This window comes from Vulpes vulpes, chromosome 4 (genome assembly GCF_048418805.1).
Source record: "Vulpes vulpes isolate BD-2025 chromosome 4, VulVul3, whole genome shotgun sequence".
NCBI classification, from domain to species: domain Eukaryota; kingdom Metazoa; phylum Chordata; class Mammalia; order Carnivora; family Canidae; genus Vulpes; species Vulpes vulpes.
Window position 1 is genome coordinate 18652743 of NC_132783.1, and position 16277 is coordinate 18669019.

General features: G+C 45.4%; 2 protein-coding genes across 3 annotated transcripts in view; one reads left to right on the forward strand and one right to left on the reverse strand.

Annotated features, from left to right (window-relative positions):
• Positions 1–625: 625 nt before the first annotated feature.
• LOC112933638 (L-lactate dehydrogenase B chain-like) lies at positions 626–1846 on the reverse strand. The gene has a single exon (XM_026016815.2). It carries the CDS (start codon positions 1737–1739, stop codon positions 834–836), a length of 906 nt encoding a protein of 301 aa, XP_025872600.2. The 5' UTR covers positions 1740–1846; the 3' UTR covers positions 626–833.
• A 1066-nt stretch (positions 1847–2912) lies between these two features.
• Positions 2913–16277, forward strand: part of ANXA5 (annexin A5) — a 42697-nt gene continuing 29332 nt past the window's right edge. The window contains exons 1-2 of one of the 2 annotated variants that reach the window (XM_072755332.1): positions 2913–3142; positions 15397–15440. In XM_072755332.1, the coding sequence (XP_072611433.1) occupies positions 15432–15440 (9 nt within the window). In that variant the 5' untranslated portion in view covers positions 2913–3142; positions 15397–15431. Of the gene's footprint in view, positions 3143–15111; positions 15291–15396; positions 15441–16277 lie in introns of those variants that run through there. The other variant, XM_072755331.1, reaches the window with a different exon arrangement.

Sequence of the window (16277 nt, forward strand, 5' to 3'; positions counted from 1 at the left end):
CTTAACAGCTTATATTTTAACTTCATTTATATAATTGTCATTCAGTTTTTAATTTTAATGCAATCAAATGGGTTAGTTTTTCTTTCTTTTTTTTTTTAAAGATTTTATTTATTTATTTGATACAGAAAGAGAGAGTGTGCACAAGCAGGGGGAGCAGCAAGCAGAAGGGGAGCGAGAAGCAGGCTTCTCCATCTTAGAGGGGAGCACATGGTGGGGCTCCATCCCAGGACCCTGGGATCATGACCTGCTCTGACGCCAGAGGCTTAACTGCGTGAGCCACCCACATGCCCAGGTTAGTTTGTCTTTTATGATTTGTTTTTTGATGTCTTAATTCCTTCATGACTATGATATCAAAACACAAGGTACAGTGAAAGAATTGTTGGAGTACATGTATTAAATTTGAAACATATAGTAATGCTATATATTGTTTTTTTTAAGATTTTATTTATTCATGAGAATACACAGAGAAGAGAGAGAGAGAGGCAGAGACACAGGTGGAGGGAAAAGCAGACTCCATTCAGGGAGCCTGACGTGGGACTCCATCCCGGGTCTCCAGGATCACGCCCTGGGTTGTAGACGGTGCTAAACCGCTGAGCCACCGGGGCTGCCCTATATATTGTTTTTTTTTTTTTTTTTTTTACGGTAGTTAATTTTATTTGTTCAAGGCTCATATTGCAAGCATTAAACCAAGCATGGGCTTTGATTCTGTGAGCCCAGATTCACATATTTAGGAAGATAAAAGCAAACTGTGATCCATGTATATGGATGAAAAACTAAAGGCTCACAGTTAATTACATCATGGTTTTAAATTTCTACAGCCTAGAAGCCAGAAGTCACAGATCTTTTAGGTCTTTCTGGATATCCCACAAGGTATCTGCACTTTTCTTGAGCTGGGCAACCTCATCATCCTTCAGCTTCTGATTGATCACACTGGTTAAGCCCCGAGCGTTCAGGATACACGGAAGACTCAGGAAGACTTCGTTCTCAATACCATACAAGCCCTTCACCATTGTTGACACTGGATGAATCCTGGAGAGACTTTTCAACATGGATTCAATGAGATCAGCCACACTTAATCCAATAGCCCAGTTGGTATATCCTTTTAGCTTGATGACTTCATAGGCACTTTCAACCACCATCTTATGCACTTCCTTCCAATTTTCACTGTCGTTGTCTGTTCCCATTTCTGGATTCAGTTCCTGAAGAGAAACACCTGCCACAATCACTCCACTCCACACAGCCACACTTGAGTCGTCATGTTCTCCCAAAATCCATCCATGGCAGCTGCTGGGATGAATGCCAAGTTTTTCAGCCATAAGATAGCGAAATCTAGCAGAATCCAGATTACACCCGCTTCCAATCACACGGTGCTTAGGTAGTTCACTTAGTTTCCAGGTAACATATGTAAGAATATCCACTGGGTTGGAAACCACAATTATGATACAATCAGGACTGTACTTGACTATCTGAGAAATAATGAATTTGAAGACATTAACATTCCTTTGCACCAGATTGAGGAGGCTCTCTCCCTCCTTCTGGCGGACTCCTGCAGTCACCACCACAATCTTAGAATTGGCAGTCACAGAGTAATCTTTATCTGCCACAATTTTAGGTGTCTGTAGAAATAAGCTCCCATGCTGTAGATCCATCATTTCTCCTTTGAGTTTATCTTCTAAAACATCCACAAGGGCAAGTTCATCAGCCAGAGACTTTCCCAGAATGCTGATGGCACATGCCATACCAACTTGTCCAACACCCACTACAGTGATCTTATTGTTTGGGATTGCAGCCTCTTCTTCTGCAACTGGTGCAATCAGTTTTTCCTTAGAGTTGCCATTGTGCCCCGAGACCAGTGGCTGTAAGGGATGCGCGAAGGAGACCAGGTTAGCAGCGTCCGTCTCCGCCGGCGCAGGATCCGCAAGGAGAGAGCCTATATATTGTTTTTGATTAAAAACATAAATAACTAAGATATATAAGCAGGGAATCACATTGGCAGTATTATTCTGTGTCTAACATTTTATTTCATTTTAAAGTATGTGTAATGAACGAGGTGTTAATTGTAACAAGGTTTTAATTGGTAACAAAGTATCATTTTAAGTTTTTCTATAGTTTGAGATATTGCACAGTTAAAAAGAAAATCAACAGGCAGCCACAATATACAGATATACTTTATCTGTATATATTTATGTAAAGTATATACTTATGCAATAAATATATATATTTATGTAAAATATACTGTATCTGTATATACAGATACAATATACTTTACCATAGTCCAAGGTACTTGGTACTAGGGCGCCCAGAGAAAGGCACCTAACCCAGATTAGGGGCGTTGGTTAGGAGAGACTTAACGAAGCCAGGACATCCAAGCTACCACCATTTAGGGAAATACTGACAGCGCTGGAGGTGAGGGGCTGCAGGTAGAGCTGTATTTCCCTAAGTATTAAGGGGCATTTGGGATATGCGTGTTGGGCAAAAATAACAAAGACCCTACAAACCATGTTCCCGAGGTAAGGGTGAATCGTAAAGGGTGTTGAGCAGCAAGGCCAAAGGGAATCCCAGGAGACCTGGTGAAGAACCTGGTGTCTGTATTTAATTGGTAGAAGCTCGAATTCTATACAAAATTGTCCCAACCCCCTACACCCCGCCCCCCCCGCCCCCGCCAACGATGCCTTCTGCCTCACTGAGCCTATAGTTTGTGCCTTTTCTGCCTTGTCTTTCTAGGTGCGAGCCCAGTGCCCTGGCTCCTAATTGCTCTCCCTGATGTCAGGTGCAGGCCGCTGGTCTTCTCGGGTCTGGGCTAAGTGTGTCAAATGCTCCCTTTTCTGTTCCAACGGCGGCTCCCATGTGTCCCTCTGCAGTCGCAGTTCACAACTGTGAAGGATTTGTCAGTGTGTTTTTCCCCTTTTAGTCTCCTTTCTGTGCCAGCACCCATCCTACTCTGCACGTGTGCGATTCCTGGACGCTGAGTCACGCTCGGGGCAGCCGGCCGGGGCCTGGACTCCTTTGCTGAGCCCTGCTCCCTGGGCCTTCCTGCTGTGCGGAGGGTCCCCTGCCTGTGTGTGCTGAACAGGGCAGGCTCAGAAGTGAGAATTGCATGCTTTTCTACCCAAGTGCAGCTCGAGAGAGGAATGGGCTTGTGGTAAGAATCAGTGTGTATTTATCATGGCTCTGGAGGCTTGGGGTTTATTTTCCTCAAAGGTAGCTTTCTGAAATATTTGGAAATATTTGCTTAGTTTCACTTGTGTGATGTGGAGGCTCTTTCAATTTGGTGTCCTGAATCCCCTGTTTACACCTTCTAAAGCAGAAGTTATCTTTCTAGTGGAGAAACATAATTCAGTTTTGATATTAGGCACTATTTTTAATGCTGTCTTTTTTAGAATGAGCTAAAATTTACATAAAGTGTAATGAACATAGGTAAATCCTAAATCACGGGTTTTGATAACTATATACTCCTATGTAGTTGTCACCCAAATCAGGTAAAGAATGTTTCCATTGCTCCCAGAAAATTCTCCTGTTCCTTCTATTAGTCAACTTTACCCCTATAAGAACTGCTCTTTTTTTTTTTAAGATTTTATTTATTATTCATGAGATACACACACACACACACACACACACACACAGAGGCAGAGACATCTGCCTTCTCCCTCTGGGAGGGAGGGAGAAGCAGACTTCCTTCGGGGAGCCTGATTCCATTCTTGATCCTGGGACCCTTATCGCAAGAGCCTGGGATCACAACCTGAGCCCAAGGCAGGCGCTCAACCACTGAGCCACCCAGGCATCCCGGCTCTTGGTTTCTATCACTATAGCCTAGTTTTCATGTTGCTGAACTTCATGCAAGTGGAATCCGAGAGAATGTATCTTTTTGTGTCTTATTTCTTTTATTCAACATGTTTTTGAGATTATTCTACGTTGTGACCTTTTCTATTGCTGAATACCATCCCAATACATGAGTATTCCATTTATTTATCTATTCTCATTTTGATGATGATTGTTCCTACACACTAAATTTTAAAATAAGTAAACTGTTTAAGTTTAGAACTTTCCTTTATAGTGGAGAGTTTTCTTTATGAAATCAAAATTACATTCCTAACTGATTGTCTAGAAAATCAGAATTAGATTCTCTGTTCGTATTCTGTAGACTGATTCTTTGAAAGATAGAAACTGGAATGTAAAGGAAAATGTGTTTTGGTGGGTCCCTCAGTTTCCATTCTGAATCTTTAAAGCCACATTAAATAATAATAGAACTTTGAACTCTTCCTTTGTGTATTACTGTATGAATATCGAGCAGCTAATTCACCCAAACACATTTTTAGAGAAGGGAGGATCAGAGGGAGAAGGAGAGAGAGAATCATCAGCAGGCTCCACACTCAGCACTAGCCCCCCCACGAGTTCCTGGATCTCACAACTTTGAGATCATGACCTGAGCTGAAATCAATTGTTGGACACGTAACTGACTGAACTACCCAGACAACTCAAACACATTTTTTAAACACAATTATTTTTACTGTGTTTCCAAATCAAAGTGCAGAAATAAAACAATTCATAGATATCATTCAAAAGCAAGGTGAAGCTTGAGTTGGAGACTGAGCCCCTAAACTTAGAACTTGGATCTAGAACTTCATTCATTTTGACCTCTGTAGCTAAACTATTTGAATTAGTCATCTGTTGCTCTGTAACAGATTCCCCAGACTTGGTGGCTTAAAACAGAAAATATATATTTTTTAATTTTGTCATTTCTGTGGGTCAGAAATTTAGGAGCTGGTTAGCTGAGTAGAGGTGGCTCAGGGTCTCTCATGAGGTTGCTGTCAAGAAATCAGAATGTATGATGAAGAGGAATCTTAAGAAAGAAAAATGAGAGAAAAGATGCTTATGATGGGTCTTGAAGGAGGAATAGGAGCTCACCCCTGAACTAAGAGAAATGTACGGGAAGGGAGGTAGAGGCAGGCAAGGGAGATGAAAATGCAAAACCGGGAACTTTTAAATAGTTTATTAGCAAGAAAGCAGCCAGTGGGAGTAAATCTGGTAGAAAAGTTCAAGAAAGTCATTATATATGTTGTTAAAGAATTCTGACTATTGGGGCACTTGGGTGGTTCAGTGGTGGAGCATCTGCCTTCGGCTCAGGTCCTGATCCCAGAGTCCTGGGATGGAGTCGTGAATCAGGCATCTCTCCTGGCAGGGAGCCTGCTTCTCCCTCTGCCTATATCTCTGCCTCTCTCTCTCCTGTGTCTCTCATGAAAAAAGGAAATAAAATCTTTAAAAAAAATTCTGACTATTTTCCATAAGCAATTTGGATCTGCTGAAAATCTATTGATTTGCATTTAGAAGGTAAATTAGAGGAGAAAGTGAGAGGCTAATGGAAGACTATTGTAATACCAGGTGGGGAGAGGGAGCCAATATAAGACAAGGAGAGCTGTTATTAGAATCTGCTCCTTCGTAGGTGGTGGTGGATGGGGTTGGTGAGGGACAGTGAAGGATGTAGAAGTACTGCTAGAGTTGTGCATGAATGATTAACACTGATGTCTTTAACCAGGGCAGGGAATGTGAAAAAAAGAGTTAATCTTAGAGGCAAAATGATGAGTTAGGTTTGGACATGTTGGCTTTGAGTTAGCCATAGGATATCCTTGTTGAGATATGAGTAACAGACAGGTAGACAAATGAGTCTAGAGTTCATTTGGTGATTTAGATGTGTAGTTGGCAATGGGCAGGCTTGCTGAAGGCTGAGTGACATGGAAACAAATGGAACATGGAGCTATGGCTCAGCAAGAAATCCCTCACATAGATCTGTGCTTCTCAACTGGGACAATTTTGCCCCACAGGGGACATTTGCCAATGTTGGGAGTTATTTTTATTTGTCACGATGTGTGTGTGGGAGGTGCTACTGGCAAATAGTGGGTATAGTCTGGAGATGCTGCCCAACACCCTACAATGCACAGGACAGCTCTGTTTGTCCCCTACAACCAATAATTATCCAGCCCAAAAGGTCAGTTGTGCCATGGTTGACTCAGAGGAGCACGTGACTCTTGATCTTGGGCTTGTGAGTTCAAGCCCCATGTTAGTTGTAAAGATTACTAAAAAATAAATAAACAAATGGATAAATAAATAAACAAACTTAAAAAAAATAATGGCCATGGTTGAGAAACCCTGATTTACAAAAATAATCTCTTCTAGGAAATTCTCTACCAGATCATGTGATTATGGTGGGGGGTGTGACTAGGGTCCAATCAGAGTTTTCCAAGTTGAACTTTCCCAAGTTCAACTTGGGAGAGAAAGCTTTTATAAAGCTGGAAGAATGTGATCCTGAGGTAATGGTAGCCATGTTTTGCCACAAGGAGAAAGCTGGTGTATGAGAGAGAAAAAAGAGACAGAGAGAGCTATATGCATGTCATCTATCCTACTTCCCCTTTATTGGCATTTCTGTTTTTTTTTTTTTCCTCCTGTGAACTTAATGTGGGAGTGAAATTTCCTACTTCCGTAAAGTTGAAACTGCATCTTACTTTCCAAGCCCTTGAGGCTAGAGAGAGCATATGATTAGGTTGTACCAGTCAGAATGGACCATGGGAGACTGATTCAGGAGAGGGTAACTCTGTCAGGGCTGGGCCACACCTGCCCTACTCAGTAGCCCTTGGCTTCTAAACCTTGCGTATAGTTGCAAAGCCACTGGGTATCTCATAGGAAAATTGAGGACAAAGTAGCAGGCTCCTGATAGTGGCAGGAAAAAGAAATCATCCAGAGCTTAGAGGTTAGATCCATGTGGTTTGTGAAAGGGAAAGATCATATGCTGTTGGGGTCACACTGATACGGTTAGATCAATCTGGCAGGACCTCGCCCTAAATAGACAAAATGTCATCACCACGAACCTGGGCATGTCTTCTGTGAGGCCTGGGGACATTTGAGAAGCCACCCCCCCACACCCTGTAGACATCTCCCAAATTGATGTCTCCTGGTATGTTTGCTGATGGCATCTCCTTTATGTTATTTTAATGTAACTGCCAAATTTATGCAGCAACACGCTTATTTTTGGCAAGGCTCCAACTCAGTTGAACCAATCTGGGTTTGGTTGAGAAAAGAAAGGCCACTCTGTTTAATATAGTTACGAAAAGCTTAATATAAGGTATTAGTGGCTTCCCCAATTGCTAGAAAAATGGCAGGGCAGATCAGGGAAGCCACCAGTGAATGCCTCATTCTGAAGTGCCAGAGACAGCAGGGGTTCTCAGGACATTGCCAGGGAGCTGCTGCAATCCTCAGAAAGCCCAACTGACTGTCTTGTTCCGCAGCCTTACGCTGGGAACCACCGGTTCACCAGACCTTTTCAGGAACTTGCGAGGAATTTTGTGTCCATCCATGCCCCCAGTGCAACTCTCACCTCTACTGTTTTCTAAATCTTGGCAAATGCTTCTCCTTGACAAACTCTAGCAAGGGATTCTGGGGAATGTAGTGCCAGGCTCTTCAACCACAGTGGAACCCAGACTTTGTCAAGAGATGTGCCTGGTATGACTGTGGTGTGACCACTTCAAGCAAGGTAAGGACACAAATGTTCCACGGAACTCACCTTCTGGAGATCTTGGCAGAGTAGCATGGTGAGATCTAAGAGGGCAATAGGGCTGAAGTTCTAGCAGGTTTGTTCTATGCCCAGCATTAGTTTGCCAGTGGTAGCTTCTGCATGGAGAAGCCGGCAGTGAGATTTGGCTGTTGTCCAGCCTGCGTGCCCACCAAGGATGATCTCCTAGTCTTGCCAGACATTGTGCCAAGGTGCCTAAAAACCCTTTAATAATTCCTTGCTTCCGATAGTTAGAATGGGTTCTTATTTTTTACAGTTAAGGATCTTGCTGGACACCTTATAAAAATCCCTCTTTTAGGGTAAGCTGGCTTGAATTGGGTTTCTGTCACTTTAAACTAAGAGAGTCCTGATTTAAACAGCTTTGTTAATTTGGGCTGAAAGAAAGAAGCTAGTGGAGGGAAAAGATTTAAATACAGATAAGTGTAAGGTCATAATCCTGGGGAATGAACCTTAAACCTCAGGTAGGAAGAGGAGCTTCTCCTCCTCTGAGCGAGAAGGGCCATAAGAATGGGTGTGGACATGATGTATTTGCGAGAGAAGGATGAGAATTCAGGGCAAGTGGGGTTGTTAAGCAGGAATTAAGGCCATTTGCTGGGAGAGATGGGAAGGCTAGGATCTTAAGTACAGTTGAAGACTAAAATCAGTATCATGAGGGGTGGAAAAAGAGCTGCACAAGGACAGATTCAAGGGTTGCTAAGAAATGCTGAGGGTCCCACTGAGACTGATTACCCCAAATTTGTTGCAGGGCCAATCTGTGGTATGATTGCTTATGTCCACTGACACTCAGCAGCCCACATATGGGGCACGTGATGGCGTGGTCAGGTCATTGGGGCATGTGAAGACAGTAGACTGGACTGTGAAGGGGGTAATAATGACAAGATGGTGGCTGTTAGGTCTGCTGACAGGCTGGGGGTTGGGCAGAAAAGACAGAAGCAGGAGAAAGGTTGGTAGGCTGGGAGTAAAGAGAGGAAGTAGAGGTTTGCATCATGTCGGAGAGTCATAGGAGACAGGCCTGGAATGGTGCGAGAATGTGGAAGACAGGAGGAAGCTGTCAGGGAGTGGGGATTAGATTGGAAGATTTTAGAGGAGAATGGCAGTGTCCAGCGTGTGAGGGTGACTGTTACAGCATCTTTTAGAGAGTGAGTCCTCTTCCTCCCCTTTCTCAGGCAAAATCCCTCCTCAGTTGTTCTGCTCTGAATGTTCATTCTCATTTTATACAAGTAACAAGATGGCATAAAGTGGGGGAGGAATGGGGTATTATAGTTCTAGCTTTGATCCCTGTTTGACTGACTTCGAAGATAGGCACACACGCACCCTGAGAAGGCTTTCCTTGGATAAACCTACCTTCTGCTCTCTTACCTCTACCCCAATGTTAGTGGAATTCTGCTGTGTCACCTCCTTTACTTTGTTTGACTGCGTGCTCTAACTGGACAGATCCTGTGCATCTTTTTTTTTTTTTTTTTTTAAATCACTGTATTCTCAGTGCCAGGGTCTGACACAATTAATTTGTTGAATGAGTGGAGAAAAACCCCAGATAAAGTAACCAATGCTGAGAGGACCATAAACTTACCCCAGGAGTAGGAGTGGGTTGGAGCTGGAGGTGAGTGCTGAGAAGTTGGCTATTGATAGGAAAGGCCTACGGCCCTGGAGCAGTGGATTCAGGGGACTTAATTTTGGTTTTTGAGTGGGATGGGAGGGGGACTGAATCATCAGCATGGAAAATGAGGGTGGGGTTTAGTGGTGAGAGATTTTTGGAAGGAGAATGAGGGATGAGAAATTGAAACCAGTCTTCCTGTTATTTTTAGGCATTAAATAAATGAGCTCATCTAATGCTAACCACCACCCCAAATTAGGAAAAATCAAATCATTGTCCAAGGTCACACACTAGTAATGTCATAAAACAAAACTTTACCCACCCAGGGATAAGTCGTCTCCAGAATTCAGAATTCTTGTCTGAGAATATTATCTATTTCTCTGGTAAAATTCTCTTACAAGGTTTCCTTTTAACTTTTTTTTCAATCTTCCTCACCCTGAATATCAATGGTTTGCAGTTAATAGCAGTCATTGTTAAACATTAAAACCCCACAGCACACCACAATGGATTCATTCATCCATTCACTCATTCTTTCAAAATATTCAATGTGCAGCTACTAAGTGCTGGGCACCATGCGAGGTGCTGGGGATTCAGTAATAAACTAGAAAAAGTAGCCTTTTATAAGTAGGCTGAGTATGTTTACTGTGTGTTATTGCTAATAACTCTGAAGATTTCAATCAAGCTTAAAACATTGTCTGAAATATTCTTTTTTTAAAAATAAATTTTATTTTATTTTAAGATTTTAGTTATTTATTCGTGAGAGACACAGAGAGAGAGAGGCAGAGACACAGGCAGAGGGAGAAGCAGGCTCCATGCAGGGAGCCCGAGGTGGGACTCCATCCAGGGACTCCAGGATCACTCTCTGAGCCGAAGGCAGATGCTCAACTGCTGAGCCACCCAGGCATCCCTGTCTGAAAGATTCTTCTGAGAATTTTCTTTACCTAATTATTTATCCACGACCTACATTCCAGTTTCCTGCTAAGGAAGTTGATTTACATTTTACTGGATAAATTCATATATTGTTTTAAATAAAAACAGTGGAAGGACATCTAAAGCTAAACGCCTCCTGAGGAGTCTCTGCTTTTAATTTCTGGTGTGCACATGGATCTCAGGAAGGGGAGATTAAAGGGTCTTCTAATAATTTAACACTGTTGGCTCAGGACAAGATTCTGAAAGTAAGTCTGAACCAATTTTCCCTAAGGACACTATAATCACTTGAGATCTAAAGTACAAGGATGGGGAAACCACTAGAATGCTAGCTGCATTCCTGTGTCACTGCTGGGATAAACAAGTGAGGGGGGCAACAGGGAAAAATCTGCAGAGGAATGCACCTGCACTTCTCATGGGTGGACGAGCTGAGGCCAGGTAGATGGCTTGAATTAAATTTCAAGTAGTGCTTCTGGAGTCCTTGGCACCATCCCATGGGGACCACGGAGGCCTGCATGTGGAGGAGAGTCTAGTTTAGCTGCATGTCAATAGGAGCCACAGATGGAAGACTCTGGATGAGGGAAAAACAGGAGGCAGAAGGGAAATGGCACCAGGAATCATCAGGTTGGCTCCCAAAAGTAGAGGCCTGCCAGGCTTGAATTGGCTGGTGATAGGACAGGCCCTGTGGCAGTAGAGCAGTGGGACCAAGGAGGTTAATTTTGTTTTCGTTGTGAGAGTGGGGACGGAGTCCTCAGAATAGGAGCTGAGCGTTATAAAGTTTTTGGGTGGTAGAGCCATGGATGAATGAAACCAATCTAACCAACTGTTAGGCATTTTCACAAATTAGCTCATTTAATCCCAACCACCACTTTATTTAATTAATTAATTAATTAATTAATTAATTAATTAATTTATTTATTTTCTAACCACTACTTTATTTTTTAATATTTATTTTTTAAAGACTTTATTCTCTCTCTCTCTCTCTCTCTCTCTCTCTCTCTCTCTCTCTCACACACACACACACACACACACACACACACAAGAATGCACCCAAGCAGGCAGAGCAGCAGGCAGAGCGAGAGGAAGAAAAAGATATGCAGAGAGATATGAAGCTCAATCCCAGGACCCTGGGATCATGACCTGAACCAAAGGCAGAAGCTCAACCAATTGAGCTACCTAGGTGCCTGGTAACCACCAATTTAGATAAGGAAACCTAGGATCACATGCCTGGTGTGCAGCACAGTGGGGATTTGAACCTAGTTCTCCCTGACCTCAGTGGGTGTGCTCTTTCCAGCTCTAGTGTGAGAGCCAGGGCATTCCTACTTTCCCTTTTTATCTATCTCCTGCCTTACTCCATAGGCATTCTCTCATTTCCTCTGCCTATTATAATTCATGTTCCTGTCTTCTCCCTTTCTCCTTTTAGTAATCACAATTTATAACAACTATATTTATTAAACAAAATCAATTTTATTTTATTTTTTTAAAGATTTTATTTAAGCGGGGGAGAGAGAGCGAGCCTGTGCATGGGAAAGGGCAGAGGGAGGGAGAGAGAATCTCATGCTGACTCTGCAGTGAGCAAGGAGCCTGATGCAGGGTTCAATCTCATGACCCTGAAATCATGATCTGAGCTGAAATCAAGAGTCAGACACTTAACCAACTGAACCACCCAGGTGCCCCTAAAATCAAGTTTTAAAGTAGGCTAGTTGAAAATATATAGTCTTTTAAAACACAAGACTCCTACTCTTCTAAAATGAGGAAAAAGTTTTCTTGTACTAACTTATGCAAAGCCCATTACTCATTTTTCTCTCTCTTTATGGATCATTATATTCAAGGAAAACGGTAGGTCAATAGATATATGATCAAAATATTAGAGCTGACAGATGTAGAAATTGCAGCATCAGGAAGCTTAGTGACTTGTTTAGGATAAAATGGCTAGTTCCCGAATGATCCAAATAATCGAGGGCAAGAGTGAAAGTGGAAAATCCTGAGTTTACAAACAAATTGAGTTTCAAAAGTTTGTTTGTAAATCAGTTATTTGACTTTTGGTGTATTTCCTCAATGAAAAGAAAATTTTAGGTAGGAATGCAACCCAATTATCTTATCAGAAAATAGCTGAAATCTATTATTATTATTTTTAAAGATTTTATTTATTTATTCATGAGAGACACAGAGAGAGAGAGACAGAGAGGCAGAGAGACACAGGCAGAGGGAGACCAGGCTCCATGCAGGGAGCCTGACATGGGACTTGATCCCCGGGCTGAAGGTGGTGCTAAACTGCTGGGCCACCGGGGCTGCCATGAAATCTATTATTTGTTCCCAAGAACAGTATAACAATCAACCCCAAATTGTTATGCAATACTTAAATTTAACACAGTATTAAGAGAACACACTGAGTGAGAAGGATTTTAATTTTAAATGCATGAAAGAGAAGCTTAATTGGGAAAATGAATGAATAACTGGAGGGTCTGGTGGAGATTCTGAGAATGACTTTTGGACTCTGATCAGAGACTTTTGGAAATGGATGATTGATACTGTTTTTAAGAGATAGTAAAGGAAATTTCCTTACTGGCCATTATTTATTATACCCAGGAGTTTAAAAACCATTCATTCAAAATCCATCAATTAAATATACTATTCAAAGCAGCATCTAAGTCACAGTTTCTCTCTATGCACTTTTCACTCTCCGCACAAAAAAGCACTTTCCTTCTGGTTTTGCTGTTCCTAACCAGAGATCATCCTTTTTTTTTTTTCTTCATTGAATGACAAAATATCCTCCCTAGAAGCCTAATTCAAATGTCATCTCAATTTTTAGAATTCCTTGACAAGCCATTAGCGGTCCCTCCTCTGAAACCGGTTGCATTTTGATTGCATTTCTTTTATGATGTAGTTTGTCTCCTGTTTTGGTTTTTGGGTGCCCAGTACATAGTTATCAAATGCAATTAAATTATAATAATTCCGTTTCTCCTCAAGAAATGCTTTAAAATCACCTTTGCCAAATGATATTCCTAGGTCACCTGGGTGGCTCAGCAATTGAGCATCTGCCTTTGGCTAGAGTGTGATCCCGGAGTCCTGAGATGGAGTCCCTCATTGGACTTCCTGCATGGAACCTGCTTCTCCCTTTGCCTCTCTCTCTCTGTCTCTGTCTCTGTCTCTCTCTGTCTCTCATAATAAATAAACAAAATCTTAAAAAAAATAATATTCCCCTCATCCCTAGTCCCTAGCCCTACTTTATTTTCTTTATAGTAGCTATCATACTGGACATAATAGATATTTGTTTATTGCCTGTCTCCTCCATCAGAATGTATGACCTACTTTGTTTCATTTACTGCATTATCCTTTCCCCAGCACCTAGAACGGTGTCTGGTTCAGAGTAGGAGTTGAATAAATCAGTGTAAGTGGAAGCAAAAGAATACTAACTGGGGTATGTAAGACACTGGATTTCATAATTCATTAGTTCTATCAGAGCTTAGCTGCAGGACACAGAGCAAGTCATTAACCCATGATGGGCCTTTCCCTATAGAATCAATAAGATTTTTAGGTCTCATGTAATTTCATTACTCTGAGAGTAGGAAAAGAGAGACAATGAACAAATCGAGTTCAGGTAGATGTGTGTGTGTGTGGGGGGGGGGGGGGGGAGAATGCTCTAGGCCAGTTACAGGAGCTACGTGGTGAAAGGCACAAAGAAAGCAAAAAGCATAAGTGAGGAGAGAAAGATGCAGAGAAAGGGCTGCCTTCAGGCGCACGAGCCTGTCAAGAATGTCATGGGAGCTGTGAAGTGGAGAGCTGGGGGGCCATACAGAGATGTTGGCCTGGTTGAGAAGAGGCTCCCAGAGAAGAGGAAAGGCAACTAATAAAAGGGGGGGGGGGGTAACGTGTATGTTGCAAGCTCCACATACTTTTAAATTTTGCCTTCCTTTCCAGTAAACAACCACTCTGCTGCGACTTTGTCAGGCTCTGATTAAACATGTGGCTCACACGTGAAAGCAAATGAAACGTTCTATACAAAGAATCACATTAAACAAAAAAAAAAAAAAGAATCACATTAGTTCTCCATTTAATTTGACAAGACTTCTTTAACTCCTCAAAGCAGGCTAGATTCTAATCTCTTATCCTGACATCTCCACAGCACTGCTCTTCTCATCTGAGAGTATGTTATCTCGTCTAGTGTTGCAACCATCTCCTATGGCCTGGTCGCCCCTGCCCTGGGGCCTCTCCTGCCCACACCAGGGAGCCTAAGAAGGGCGCTACTTTTCTTTTCCTGTACCAGCCTGGTACAGTATCCCGGAGTCAGTCTCTGTCTCTCACTCTCCTATACTTACGCATATTTCTTTCTTTTTTTTTTTTTTAATATTTTATTTATGAGAGAGAGAGAGAGAGAGGCAGAGACACAGGCAGAGGGGGAAGCAGGCCCCATGCAGGGAGCCCGATGTGGGACTCGATCCTGGGTCTCCAGGATCACGCCCTGGGCCGCAGGTGGTGCTAATCCGCCGCGCCCCCCCGGCTGCCCCCTTATTCATACTTGCTACAGACCATAGCTCACAGTTAAGTTTCATTAAAGGTCTAGGCTTGGTCTGTAAAATGGGAACTGACCCAGGCAGGGGTTTTGAAATTTCCCACACAGGCTGCCAAAGCGCTGCATGCATTTCAGAGAGGCCCGTCGAAGAAGTAACCACGGACCCTTTTTGTTTGCTTAAAAACACACTCGGGAAATGGTCCTCAAAGCTTCACCCGTTTTCTCTCCCAAGGTCATTGCCGCCCTGTCCTTGGGCGCAGGGACCGTCTCGCCTTGCAAGAAGTGAGCCGGGGCGGGCAGCGACGCAGCAGCCGAGGCCGCCGCTCCCGCGGCCACGGACGGGGGAGGAGCCCCAGGGGCCCGCGGCCCGGAGTCCCGCCGCAGTCCCCGCGCCCCTCCCGCGGCCCTCGGGCGGCAGCGCCCCCTCCCGCTTCCAGGCGGCGGCCGCACCCCGGCTGCGCGGCCCAGGACCGGCGGCGCCCCGCGCAGGCGCACTGAGGCCGGGGCGGGGGCGGGCCGGGCTCGCGGGGCCGGCCGCGGGGTGCGAGGGAGGGGAGGGGCGCGGCGGGCGGGCGGCGTTTCCGCTGCTCCCAGGGCGCTCCCAGCCGCTGCCCCGAGCCTCTTCTGCTCGCGTCCCCGGCCCGGCCCGGCTCCCTGCGAGGCTCGGCGCGCTTAGGTCCCGGTGGCACCCGCGGGTGAGTGCTCGCCCAGCGGGGCTGGGGCTGCCTCGGGGGAGGGGGCTGCGGGCGGGACCGGCCTGGGGCTCGCTAAACCCGCCGTGTCTGTCTGTCTGTCTTGCAGTTTGGCATCCCCCGGCCTGGACCCGAGCAGTCGCCATGGCACAGGTACGGCCGTGCGCCCCGGCGCCGCGCGCGTCCGCCCGCGTGGTGAGCGGACTCCGGAGCCGTAGGGCTCGTCCGAGCCCCGGGAGTGCGGGCCGGCGGGAGGTGCCTCCGGGGAACCGGCCCAGCTGCTCCCCCGCCCCGCTGCTGCGCCCCCGGCTCCTCCCGCGTCGTGCCCGCCGGAACCTGCCCGCGAGCGGCCCGTGGGGCGCGGCCGCGGGGGACGTGGCGGGCTCTGGGCGCCCCCTCGCCGCGAGGGACTGTCGGGCCCGCGCTGGTCCCGAGACGCCGCGGAACCGAGCCGGGCGGGGAGCGCTCCTGGCGCTCGGGCGGCGACAGCCGCTTTGTTCCCCGCCTTTCTCGGGCTGCCTGCCTGCCTCCCTGCCTGCCTTCCCTTTCCCTCCTCTCCCTCCCCTCCTTTCCCTCCTCTCCCTCCCCTCCTTTCCCTCCTCTCCCTCCCCTCCTTTCCCTCCTCTCCTCTCTCCTCCTTTCCCTCCTCTCCCTCCCCTCCTTCCTCTCCCCTCCCCTCCTTTCCCTCCTCTCCCCTCCTTCCTCTCCTCTCCTCTCCCCTCCTCTCCTCTCCTCTCCCCTCCTTTCCCTCCTCTCCCCTCCTTTCTCTCCCCTCCCCTCCTTTCCCTCCTCTCCCTCCTTTCCCTCCTCCCCTCCTTCATCTCCTCTCCCCTCCTTTCTCTCCCCTCCCCTCCTTTCCCTCCTCTCCCTCCTTTCCCTCCCCTACCCTCCTTCCTCTCCTCCTCCCTCCTTCCCCTCCCTTCCCCTCCATTTCCTTCTCTCCCCTCTCCCCTCCTTTCACTTCTCTCCTCTCCCTTCTCTCCTCTCCCC

What these genes read in the sequence shown, in the direction of transcription:
- LOC112933638 (XM_026016815.2), bottom strand. Translation starts at nt 1,739, where the DNA reads ATGGCATGTGCCATCAGCATTCTGGGAAAGTCTCTGGCTGATGAACTT.